Below are 13,385 nucleotides of genomic sequence, written 5' to 3'. Positions count from 1 at the left end.
GGCTCACTTCAAGGGATATTTCTAGGCAATAGAAGCTATCTGAGAGAGGTAAAGAAGAACTCATTCTGCTGTTTTCAAATGCTTGGTTGGAATAGAAAAGAAACATTACCTTTACATAGGGAGAAATATTTTTGAAATCTGAAATATTCAAACAGAAAAATCTTTTCTCAGCCAACTGTAATCAGAATTCTTATTAATCTGTTGCATGATTTCAGTTTTGAGAAAAACAAATGCAAAGATGTGATAAATGGTCCTACACCACCTTATTTCCCTTCCGTTTTATTCACAGATCTAAGCTGATGTGAAATAATCATCTTTTGCCTGCATATAAGATTCATTCAACTGTTTATCTTCAAATTTCTTGAGAACACTGCAGAAGTGTTCATTTTGCTGCCTATTAGCAAAACGTTCAACTATATCTGGCATAAAAGAATGTCAAAATTCTAATGTCTTCTCTTATGTAACCATAGTAAATTAGCAAATCTGTACCACATTTATCTGCTGAAAGTGCAAAAACTTGTCCTAACAAGCTTCAGAGATGTATACAGACCTCTGATGATAGTGGGCTGTTTTCACTGTTAAAGCTCTTTGAGATATAAAACATAACTAACCTCACTTCTAGTTACTGCTTACTTCAGGACCTAATCTGAAAAGCAGTACTGCTGCACTCCAGCACAAGAGCGACTGGAGGCTATATATAGGTTAGAATAAAGCTAAGGTTAACATACCTGCAAAAAACATGTAAGATTTCTGTATTACCTTTGTGAAATATAGCACATGTTCCAGCTTATCAGTTTTATATTTCCTGATTTAATGTCTAGGTGAGCATATTTTCCAAAGGCATTTCTTCAGAATATAAAATGGATAGTCTGTGTAGAGGCATATGAAAAGTATTGAAGGTGGCTTCACCTGTTCTTCATATGTGCTCCACTTAAGCATGCTTTTCCAATACCACATCTATGTACAAACACACATCGAGGGAGGTCCAGATGAGTAAGGGGAGAAAGAATGACACGAAGTATATAAAAAGCTAATACAAATGGAGGGGTGACCACCCCACATAGTTTTGGTTTTCTTTGTAGCCTTTGTAAGCAATTCCGAGAAAATCTCTAGTGTCATTGTCAAAAGCATCATGTATACAAAATAGAGCAGTGAGGTCAAAGCATTCCTTGAGACACAATGGGGGGAAAGCATGAGAGAGAGTTATTATTTGTAAAAAATAACAGTTATAAGCCTCAAAGAGAACGGATCATTCAAAAAATGCCCACAAAGATAGAAGTAGAGAGGACAAAGAGAACGGCAACACATTTTTGAAACATATGGAGCCCTTTCCATTACTTCCAAATGCAGTTTAAGCGTCTTTCTGGAGACAAAAGATCCTGCACAGATTTGCTAGAGGAACAACCTAAAATAAAATTTTCTGTGCTATTACACTATGAATAGACTGTGTACTGAATGTATATCATACATGTCCCCATTTTACGTCAAATTAACAAGCAGATAGCCAAATGCTGTCCTACATTTTAATTGAAAAAAACAGAATTCTGCAAAGAGCTTCTCTGTGTCTCCCACAAGTGCGCACACACACACACACAGAAATTTGATTTGTAAGCAGGGAGCAGTATCATTGTTAGATGCTGGAAAGTTCACAATGATAATGGGACAAATGGCTTGAACTCATCTACCATTATGAAGAGAGTACTAAAGCTTTATTTTCTAGTTCCTCATGAGGACATTGGGCCTGATTCATCCTACCTAGCACTAGCAAAGGCTGAGAGTGGATGCAACTGCAGTATAGCTCTGACCCTACTGCAGACAAAGCAACTGCCAGTCTGCTCTAGATTTCACTTCTGTTACCATAGTCCTTACAGCACACACAGAGCACTGGTGATGCTCTGTGCCTGCAGACTTCTTTCACCATGGTCTTCTGGCACATCTCTTGGATGTTACACTGCACTTACAGTCCTATGAGGCTGGTGTTCTGCTGGCTTAAAGACCCCCTGTGTGAAAAGTGTTCAGTGGGTAAGCTGTGGAGGATTGGCTTATGCAACACAAACTAAGGAGCTGTTGCAAATGACTAGCAAGGTCCCTGTTTCTCATGTCACAGCAGACATTAAAATAAAAAAAAAAAACAAATTCTCTTTTTTGGTTGTGAAATCAGTTGAAGAGGTGTGTAAATTGATATTGAAGTGTTAATTTAAATAGTAAAAAATGCTCAATTTGATCATCTATTGAGGAGCTTGCATTTGCAACAACTGGAACTAGAGTAGAATGATGCTGAGTCTAATGCACACTTTGAAATATCACCCTCTTACAGTAGGGCAACTGTGTGACAGTTTACTCCGCTGGACTGTCTTCACACTTTAGAAAGAAAAAGACACATTTTAAAAGTCACTGAGATCAACCTCTCACCCAGCAGCTGAGCACAGAGCACATTCATTGCAATGCCAACCCCTCAAAGAATAAAATGCTTGGGGAAAAAAGGAAGGACAGAAACAAAACAAAACAATCTTTTTCATCTGACAGTTCAGATGATACTAAACAAGAACTTTTTGCTCTGTAGCAATTTCTAAAAGGTTGCTTTCAACAATATTGCCATCAACTGAATAATCTCAGTCTACTTTGATACTCTTTCCTGGTTCTCCCCTTTTTCCTTTGATAATTTGCTCAGATTTCCCCTGTTTTGCTCTTATCTAATATCTATTCTCAGCTCAGTCTTGCTGCATTTATGTTAGTGGAAAAATATTCCTATTAGCTTTAGCTGGACAGAATACTATGTTCTTAACATAGATATTTTATATATTTCCATTGTACCCCTGGAATAACTTCAACAATCAGGTATTCAACAAAGGACCAGGTAAAAAAAAAGGAAAAAACCCAAACCTGAAGTATCATGCAACATAACAAAAAGCTTTTTTCTTTTTTGCTTTAAACACAAGTAAAACTTTACGTATCTATAGTCTTTTAGCCATATTACCTAAATAACATATATATACACACACACATATATGCTTCATCACATTCTCTAAAACACTGTAAGAAACAAAAAGAATCAACTGGTACTGCTAACAGCTGTATTTCAGCTTAATATTAAACTCCTGTAAGCATTTCACTCCATCATTCCAAATCCCTCAGGGTTAATATGAACTCAGAAATCCAGCCTCTAACAGACAGTAGCAAATTTAATGAGACTGAAAATTGGGTCAGAGCAGCACATTTCTCAAGATCATGATACTGTTTGTCAAAAGGGGGAAAAGGCAAAAAACCATTTACAAAGTCATAGCATTGTTCTGCTGGCTTTATAAATTTGCTCGTTACAGGTTACATAACAACTGATTACAAGATCATCCCACCATTCCCAGGCAGCAGTGAATCAGATTAAGAGAGACCAGACAATTAAGCAAGGAAGAAATACTCAGAAAATGTGAACTGATGTGACAAATACTGTATTTAACACAGTATGACATTAGTATTTCTAAAATAAATAACTGAGAAGACAAGTCATAGTAGGATCATTAAAATATCCTTAATGAACTTATCTATTTTTTAAAATCTGACTGTGGGAAAACACCTCTGAAATAACAAGGTATGGAAAATTAACCATTCTGTTCTGTTATAGATACAGTTATAAAGAGTTTAGTGAACTCACTTGCCAGGCAACACCATCATGAAAACAGTGGAAAGATAACACATGTAAGGAAAAAGTTTTTGTGAACAGAAACACACTCTTCAAATTTACTGAGAGCAGCTGCTAGGTGACATTCAACATTACCAATCTGCAACACTGCAATAGCATGATGCATACATCAGGCATAACAAGGCATAGCACATTCAGTGAATCTGCTTTCTTGAAAATTAGGATCCCTTCATTGAGCTGATCTCTTTGAGTTGCATGAAGAGGTGGACTATTTGGTTCTCTTTTTTTTACGACCTTATGTGTCACAGACATATCAAGCTATCATAGTGTTCTGATCCTGTCATGCTGTACTATTTCTTACACTGTACTCATTTTTCCTGTTTAGCCATACAGTTGCTGGGAAAGGTTCCTTCTATATACCACTTCCCCGCAGTTAATACATAGGGTTTGGAAAGAGTACACTTGCAGTTCAGGCTTAGTGTTCTTTGATGCCAGGAAACTCACATAGACAATACAGAAGCCAAGAATGTGGCTTCTTCACCGGCTACCCACAGCTGAAACAGTGTTATATAACATAACATTATTGCACAACAACTCAATCAGAGGAGCTATTCAACTGTTATGGTAGGTTTTAGGAGGTCTTTCCTAAGAGTTCGTGGCAAATAAACAAGACATCTAGATACTTTACTTCAGATTATGCCAAAACTTAGCCAAAAACTGTTGATGATATAACATGTATAAAGTGTAAGTCATTATAATAACAGGCAGGGAATACTGAAATAGTATTCCAATTTTAAGGACTAAGATTACAATATCATTACTTCACAACTAAAAATTTCTATGAGCTTCCAATAGTACAGCAAATATATCCTAAACTTCCAGAAATCCATCTACATTACTAGCAGACTTCACAAAGCAGACAAGTATCAAATTGCAGTAAAAACATTTGGTAGACTAGAAGAAATCAAAACATTTGTGTCAATTAATGCATCGTTCACATTGGTAGATTCACAAACATAAAAGATGACTCCCATGTGCAATATAAAACCTTAAACACAGAAACAGCTAGCAAGACTCTTCTGAAAACAGAGCACAGGCATCCAGCAGGACTGGTAGAATATTTGTAAACCTGATTAGCTTCTCTTCTGAAATGTGCTACAGAAAAACAAGTAAACAAAACAGACCACAAACAACACCGAATTCTTTGAAAAGGTCTTGCCTAGTACTAGGGAAAATTTGCAGAGAAGCACAAACCATGGAGTCAAAGCCATAAGAAAAATGGCTAGAAGAGCTAGCCATAGAGTGTAAAAATGACAGGATTACTAACTTGGTGTCACAATAAAAATTTCATGCAATAGGTTTTAAGACACAATCAGAAAGTATATCTATTTCTGGCAGATAACGTAACCTAGCATTCAGACAAGTTCTATTGCTGTTATTTCAAAGACATTAACCCAAGGGTTCTTTCTGAAAAGGATACCAAGTCCCAGACACAAGATACTCATTGGGCAGATGGGGACTACTATTTCTGTAATACACAAAAAGAAAAGAGACTTTTCTATAGACTCCCACATTTCAAAAATACGATTCTGAAAACAATCAGCCAATTTTCTTCTATGATAGGCTATACCACCACTAGCTTGACCTCCTTCCATTGCTTTGCGTGTCACATGCTAAGAAACATGCTACTGACCCTGACAAGAGGGATTCAGGATAAATGATCATGCTTGATAATTTAAAGAAGTTCACAACTAACAGCAAGTCACAAATATGAAATTACAATGTTAATGAGAAAAGGTCTAATGAGACCAATTGAACAGATTTTTTAAACTCATCAATCTTTTTGCATTTTAAATTTGCCATAACTTCACAATTATAATGAACAAATTCAAATTTCCTTTGGGTGAAAAGCCAAAATTCTCTTGTGACTTCTAAAATTGAACATCAAGTGGTTTACAGCGTAGCTCTGGAAAGTAATATAATACATTTCTACAGGATGTTATAGAACTGAACATACAGTGATAAAACTATTAGAATGAAAAGGTTCAGAAAAACCTTGCATTCTGGCAGAGTTGCATTATTGTCTGAACACCTTCCTTCACCTAGATCCATAGAATGGTTTGGGTTGGAAGGGGCCTTGAAGATCATCTAGTTCCAACCCCCTTGACATAGGCAGGGACACCTTCCACTAGACAGGTTGCTCAAAGCCCCCCAGCGATGGGGCAGACACAGCTTCTCTGGTCAACTTGTTCCAGTGCCTCATCATCCTCTTAGTGAAGAACTTTCTCTTAATATCTAGTTTAAATCTCTTTCAGATTAAAGCCATTCCACCATGTCCTATTGCTGTACTCCCTCATAAAAAATCCTGCCCCTTCTTTCCTCTAGGCCTCTTTTCCTCTTCTCAATGCCCCACCTGTATTTGTGCTTGGGATTGCACATGCAGGACCTCACACTTAGCACTGCTGAACTTCATAAGGTTCATATGGACCCACCTCTCAGCTTGTCAAGGTCCTTCTGGATATGAATTCATCCAGAATTCCCTGAAGTCTGTAACAAGATGGTATCCCAGTTCATATCATCTGCACAGAAAAAATAAAAGGCTTGGGTTCTCTCTCACTACGGATTCCTTAAATCTTTCAGTGTTTTCCTTGGACTTTGAAACTAATCAATAATTTTTTCTCTTTTACTGCAAGTCTTCACTCTTTAACCCCAGCCCAAGTCATCCCCAATTTCCCCTGTATTTAAGTGGACAAACACATTGTGAATTTCCACATACCAATTTCATCTGTCTTTACATATAATCAGACAGGGAAATACAGTTGCGAAAAAGTATTTTCTCTCATAATCAAGGCAAAGTGATCTCAAATTTTTATACTACAAAATTTGGTGGCTCCTCTACTTTAGTTTTCTGTACCTTACACTACTGTTAATTCTAGGGCCATCAATAGGTGTGTTGCTAAGCTTCTGTGTCAGCTCTGTGGGCGGCTTCTCACACAGAACTTCTAAAGCCCTGCTCTTGCTGCATGTTAGAGAAGCATAGATTATTACTTTGGGAAAAAGTTTCAAATCTGAATTTTAAGAACATACTGATTTATGCATATGACCGTGGCAAACACCAACTCTCAGGTTTTGTTCTGAGTTTGGGGGTTTTTTTTGTTTGGCTGTGAGAGAGGGAAGAGGGGTTTGTGTTTGCTTGATTCAGTTTGCTTTTTTTCCCTCAGTAATTTCCATCTCTTACATAGTGTGCAGATCACACGTAGTTGCTCCAGCTTGTACAGTTCTTTTTACCAGAGTGTGCGTGCACAGTGAACAGATCTACATGCAGATATGGAAAACTAGCACTGCAAGAAATAAAAATGCTTAGGACAAATAAAGTAGGTGAAAAAAAAAAAACCAAAACCCTCAAAAAACCCCAAAAGACATAATGGAATGAAGTCAGATTTCTCAGAAGCTGATAGATGCTCTAATACATTCTTATTGACAGAGGGCACATAGATCTTGATTTATAAAATGGGACACCTAAGCAGATCCTCTAGAAAAGTTAGAAGAACACCTGCAGATACATAGTACACTTGAAAGAGCAATCTAAGGCTATAAATATGCATGACATGACCTCATTCATATTGTTCTTTCATAGGACTCAGATCTTTAGTTCAACAAATAAAGGAAGAAAGTAACAAAAGGAGGAAGGACTGTCTTTTGATTAAGAACTGGAAGACAGGAAACCTGGATACTATTTTTGTCTCTTCCACAGAAGTCCCTTATGGCAAACTTTTCGTGCTTTGGGGTATCCAATTGAGGAAGTGATATTGAGAGGTGAAATGCTACAAAGGACTTAACCATAAGTACCTAGATTTGAAAGTCTTGTCTACTTTCTTTAATCAGAGGATCATAGAATCATAGAATCATAGAATCATAGAATAGTTAGGGTTGGAAAGGACCATCTAGTTCCAACCCCTCTGCCATGGGCAGGGACACCCCACAATAAACCATGCCACCCAAGGCCTCATCCAACCTGGCCTTGAACACTGCCAAGGATGGAGCATTCACAGCCTCCCTGGGAAACCCATTCCAGTGCCTCACCAACCTCACAGTAAAGAATTTCTTCCTTATATCCAACCTAAACTTCCCCTGGTTAAGTTTTAACCCGTTACACCTTGTCCTGTCACTACAGTCCCTGATGAAGAGTCCCTCCCCAGCATCCCTATAGCCCCCTTCAGATACTGGAAGGCTGCTATGAGGTCTCCATGCAGCCTTCTCTTCTCCAGGCTGAACAGCCCCAACTTTCTCAGCCTGTCTTCATACGGGAGGTGCTCCAGTCCCCTGATCATTCTCGTGGCCCTCCTCTGAACTCGTTCCAACAGTTCCATGTCCTTTTTATGTTGAGGACACCAGAACTGCACACAATACTCCAAGTGAGGTCTCACAAGGACAGAGTAGAGGGGCAGGATCACCTCCTTCGACCTGCTGGTCACGCTCCTCTTGATGCAGCCCAAGATACGGTTGGCTTTCTGGGCTGTGAGCGCACACTGAAGCTGGCTCATGTTCATTTTCTCATCGACCAACACCCCCAAGTCCTTCTCCACAGGACTGCTCTGAATCTCTTCTCTGCCCAACCTGCAGCTGTGCCTGGGATTGCTCCAACCCAGGTGGAGGACCTTGCACTTGTCACGGTTAAACTTCATAAGGTTGGCATCAGCCCACCTCACAAGTGTGTCGAGGTCCCTCTGGATGGCATCCCTTCCCTCCGGCGTATCAACCAAACCACACATGCTTGGTGTCATCGGCAAACTTGCTGAGAGTGCACTCAATCCCACTGTCCATGTCACTGACAAAGATGTTGAACAAGACTGGTCCCAACACCAGTCCCTGAGGGACACCACTCGTTACCAGTCTCCAGCCAGACATGGAGCCACTGACTACAACTCTTTGCGTGCAGCCATCCAGCCAGTTCTTTATCCACCGAGTGGTCTACCCATCAAATTGATATCTCTCCAATTTAGAGACAAGGATGTTGTGTGGGACAGTGTCGAACACTTTGCACAAATCCAGGTAGATGACGTCAGCTGCTCTGCCCCTGTCCATCAGTTTCGTAGCCCCATCATAGAAGGCCACCCAATTGGTCAGGCAGGATTTCCCTTTAGTGAAGCCATGCTGGCTGTCACCAAGCACCTCCTTGTTTTTATGTGCCTTAGCATTTCTTCCAGGAGAATCTGCTCCAAGATTTTGCCAGGCACAGAGGTGAGACTGACTGGTCTGTAATTCCCGGGTCATCCATTTTCCCCTTCTTGAAAATGGGGGTTATATTTCCCTTTTTCTGGTCATCGGGAACTTCACCTGACTCATTACTTTCACCTGAAGGAGTGACAAAAATTCTCATCTATACCCCAATGATGATGCAAACTTATACCAGAAAACCACATAATTACAATATTGAAATCAGAAAAAAAGGAACTATAGACACCTCTTCGGTTTATCTTCCTAGTCCTCATATTCAAAGTATTGACCTTTCATAAACAATCAAAAAACTCAAACAATTAAATAATCAGCACTGCCCCTTTTATGTGAGTTGAAATCATAGCCACCAGTATCATCATTGATTTTTGAAGCTCTAAGGATGCTTAGACAATGTACCAAACAGTCCAGCAGCACTGCTTTTCTGACGATCAGGAAGAAAAATTCTCTCTGCTCCCCTGCCCACTTCATTTCTGAGAGTACTTCCAAGACATACAGGCCAAATTTCAAACTCTTTCATCAAGAATAAGGTTTTGTGTCTGGTTTTCTGTTTAGTTGGTTGGTTTTGTTTGCTTGATTTGTTTTTGCTTAGGTTTGGTGGTTTTTTGTATTTTTTTTTTTGATTGTGGCAGTTGTGGTGGTTTTTTACTTAATTTCCATAAAAACCTTCATTCCTCTTTAGAAAATGCCTCATCATATTGTATTTCTCACAATTGCCACACTGAACTTAACATGTAGTCTGAGAAGCAAAAGACTGTGTCTGTGGCTTTACATCTGGAAAAATTCACCAGAAACATGGAAAAACAATACCAATAGAAAGATGTGAGGAAAGGGTCACATTTTTCAAAAGCTATACTGAAATAGCTGTACTGCAGAATGTGGATATATATGCATACCTAAGGAAAATATACACACTACACATGCTATAGTGAACTGGCCATCACTGACGGCAGCATTATTTTTCATAGTCCTGCGAAGTGCTCTACACAGGACTACTGACATTTTTTGGAGAGTAACTAATTTGTTTTATAAAACTGATTTCCAAATGTTTTCTCTCCTGAGACACAAAACTATCACTGATTGTAAGTTCCTAACTTTGAAACAGGAAAATAAAGTTCCTATAACAGTAATTTGGTTGGGTTTCTTTTCCCCTCCACCAGATACTGTATAGTTTTAAATACTGTATCCATAGCAGTCTAGGTACCAACTAGAGAAATTAGTTCTCCCAGTACATTAGAAAACCACTAGAAAGTGACTCAGTACTCTGGAGACTTTCCAATACAAGCTGTGAATTCCCACAAAACCTGGGGATGAAGAAGAGTGTAAACAACAACTCATGCAGTACAGAGATTTGGCTTAAGGCCTCAGTTCCAATTTCCTTATATAGACAGGATAACTTGACTAGAATGGCTGCTGTGGAAACACTTGAAATCAGTTTATATACTTATGGTACGCTTTTCCTTTGGAGACAGGCATTCTTTGGGGATGTGTCTACTTCTGAAACAATCTAACCTAAACATGAAACAAGACATGGTTGTGGTGCTGCACAGGACCATTATCTGTTGGATTTGTGTTAACTTTTTCCCTGTGACAGAACACAGCAGTACATGCCTTCGAGTCCCTCTCACAAAAAGCAAGAGCATGAACTGGAATTCTGGGACAGACATACATTCTAGGCTTGGTGGCAGGATCAATAAAAATATATAATACTTGCATCTTATATTTTGAAACCTGACATAATCCTTTTAAATTCCCTACAGGATCCATATCACACCTTTATCTAATCCAGAGAAACTTAATCTCACATAAATCCCATTTCTTTGGAAGTGCTATTATGTTGAGTGTTAAAAAGAATAATCAAGAAAAGCATTTCATACAATTCCTGATTTTATTGATCTAGTCCACAGTATGTCCTTTCTGAAAAAATCAGAGTAAAAACACATTTCCTCATTTTCAGTTCCAGCCTTCCCTGTGCCTTCACACCTGTGACCACTGACAAATTCAGTTTGCCTATTCTGTTGCATGGACTTTCTCTGAAATAACCCTCATCAAAAGGCAAAAGGATTCTCTTTCAGAACACATGTAGAAAATAAGAGCTTTATATTTTCTTGGGGGTGGGGGACTGTATTTATTTATTTTTAAATTTTACCATATATAATTGCCCTGATGAGCCAAGCTGTTTGCAGAATATAGTGCGTACTACATGACACTTCTCCAGATCACTTCTTGTGCTAAGATACATAATAGTGCAGAGTGGATGTAAGGTGAAATGGTCTTGTTCGCATAGTATGGCAGAGTTTTGCTTCCCTGAATGCAGTAGAACTGACCTGAAGGCAGTTTCCTTTTTCAGAAATCTCTAGCTTACATAATACACTGCTTTCAGTTCTGTGTTGCTGCTACCTTTGAGAGCTGCATACTACCACACATTTCCAGTCTGCAGCTGACTTCCCCATTTTTTGTATTGGCACACAAAACTTGCCACCCTCAACCCTTGCCATTGACAGGACCTACTGCCTTTGGTTCTGTTCGCAGCTAGTTTTCTACTACAGTAAGAGACTTCACTGGCCCTTTTGCCAACCTATATTCTTGGCACAGCAGTTGGCTTTAACAGCTTCTTTGACTTTTTATCCAGGATTCAGCTTCTGGAACCCAGTAGAAGCAAGCAATTAACCTGGATGTCTGACACTTTATCTGACTATTGGGTTAGCCTGAGCATTTCCATGGTAAAGTCATTAGTCTGTCTTCTCTATTATGTGCATATGAAGTAATATTCCATAGTTCCATCCCATGAACAAAAATTAAACTCGTTAAGTATAATGGGACAGCTCATTACTGTTTATTCTAGTCCACTCCATGCTTGGCTATTCAGGACTTCTAGGACTCACTTATTTCCAAAGCAAGTTTTGGCTAGAATCTAATGAACAGTACCACCAGTTACAGTTACAGCTAGAATCTAATGAATAGTACCTTGGCACATGGGATCCCCAAACTATGTTCCTCCACATAGGATTTCTTCCAGAAGACAATATACTTATGCAGTCTTACTTTGACTGTGAGCTTAATAGCATTACCAAAGTATCTGCTAGAAAACTTGGGTAGAAAAAGATGGAGAAATATAAAATTCCTGATGAAGAAAAGCATCTCATTTTGAGACTGCATGTCAGCAGCCAGTTAATTACAATAAAATATTACAACCTGACCTAAAGAGAGAAGACTAGGAGAAAGACTGAAATTTAAATCCTTTTTATTTCTGATTTTTTTTTCTGCATTCAATAGTCATATATCCCCTTCACACACACAAAAAAAACCCCCACCATAACTAACCAAAAATAAAATAAATTGGAAAAAAAAAAAAAAACAAAAAACAAAAACCAAACAACACAACACAAAACCAGTTGTTTCACACATGAAGTCTGTAGTTCTATGAGAATGCAAAAGGTCATTGTATTATTTTTTCCTTTTCTTGGAATGTCCATTTTGCTAAAGTGAAAATATACTATGCAGATATAGCTACTAGATGACAACCAACAGCCAGATTTTTAAAAGCAATTGATTAGTAGAATCACCAATGTTTCTGGTCCCATCAGGGCAGCAGAGATCGGAGAGATTATACTATAAACTTCATATCATATACCATATCATGTACCTGAACCTGAAGAAAGTCAACCAGGTTAAACAAATTTTTATTTATAGTGTTCAGCAGTTTTCACAGAGTACAGTCAGTTCCAGTGATTTCCATCATGACAGAGAACTGATCCAGTAAATAGAGACACATCTCTACTGCAAACATGTTCATCCATTTAAAATGATGGCTGCATATTCACTGTCACAATTTACCAGACTTCAGGTATGCAAATTTGCAAATGCCTAGAGAAATGCATTCCAGATTTCCACATTAAAAATGAGGTTTTAAGCATATTTGGATCCTCAAAGGAAAGTGCAGCTGCAGCCTTAGAGATATTTAAGCACTCAAGCCTGGATGACAGAGTGCACCACTTACCGCTGAACTGGTAATGGAAGGGAATCTAAGTGGTCCTCACCCTTAAAAGCCATATTTATGCTGTTCTTACATGCACTTCTCCATAGGCTGGAATCTAGAAAGAAAACAAACAGTTGTTTAGTAAACATAGGGAAACTCAGGTCTCTTCAGTCCAGGGTGGCATGGCATTCTCCTACTGATCTGTGGAGCTCATTATAAACAATTCAAAAGCCTCTCCCTCAGGCTACCACACAATTCCAACAGATAACAAAGGCCATTAAGAACATAAGCAACATAGGGTCCACATATTCCTGAACTTCCCGGACTACTGCACAGATCATAGCCATCTGGGCTGAACACTTCTAAGTTATTATTTAGCATCATTTATTTTGAATTAACTTGAACTATTAGCGTGATTGTAATTCTTCAGGTTATTGTGACAAAGACTGCAAGAGAAAGCAAGTGTATGCTCATGTGATTTCAGGATCATTTAGTACTACATTTAGAGAAAGGTCCTTGATGTCTAAGGCACTG

The 13,385-nt window shown here is 38.6% G+C and overlaps 1 protein-coding gene across 1 annotated transcript in view; it reads right to left on the bottom strand.

The window, feature by feature from the left end:
* The window catches only part of INSC (INSC spindle orientation adaptor protein), a gene marked incomplete at both ends in the record, with an annotated part of 93,992 nt that extends 81,067 nt beyond the window's left edge, over window positions 1–12,925 (bottom strand). The window contains one exon of the mRNA XM_080618840.1: window positions 12,873–12,925. Within this exon, the coding sequence (XP_080474966.1) occupies window positions 12,873–12,925 (53 nt within the window). The remainder of the gene's footprint in view (window positions 1–12,872) is intronic.
* Between the last annotated feature and the right edge of the window lie 460 nt (window positions 12,926–13,385).

Source organism: Psittacula echo (genome assembly GCF_963264785.1).
Source record: "Psittacula echo genome assembly, chromosome: 5".
Classification (NCBI taxonomy): domain Eukaryota; kingdom Metazoa; phylum Chordata; class Aves; order Psittaciformes; family Psittacidae; genus Psittacula; species Psittacula echo.
The sequence above is the reverse complement of the archived record's forward strand: the minus strand, read 5'-3'. Positions and strand labels throughout refer to the sequence as shown.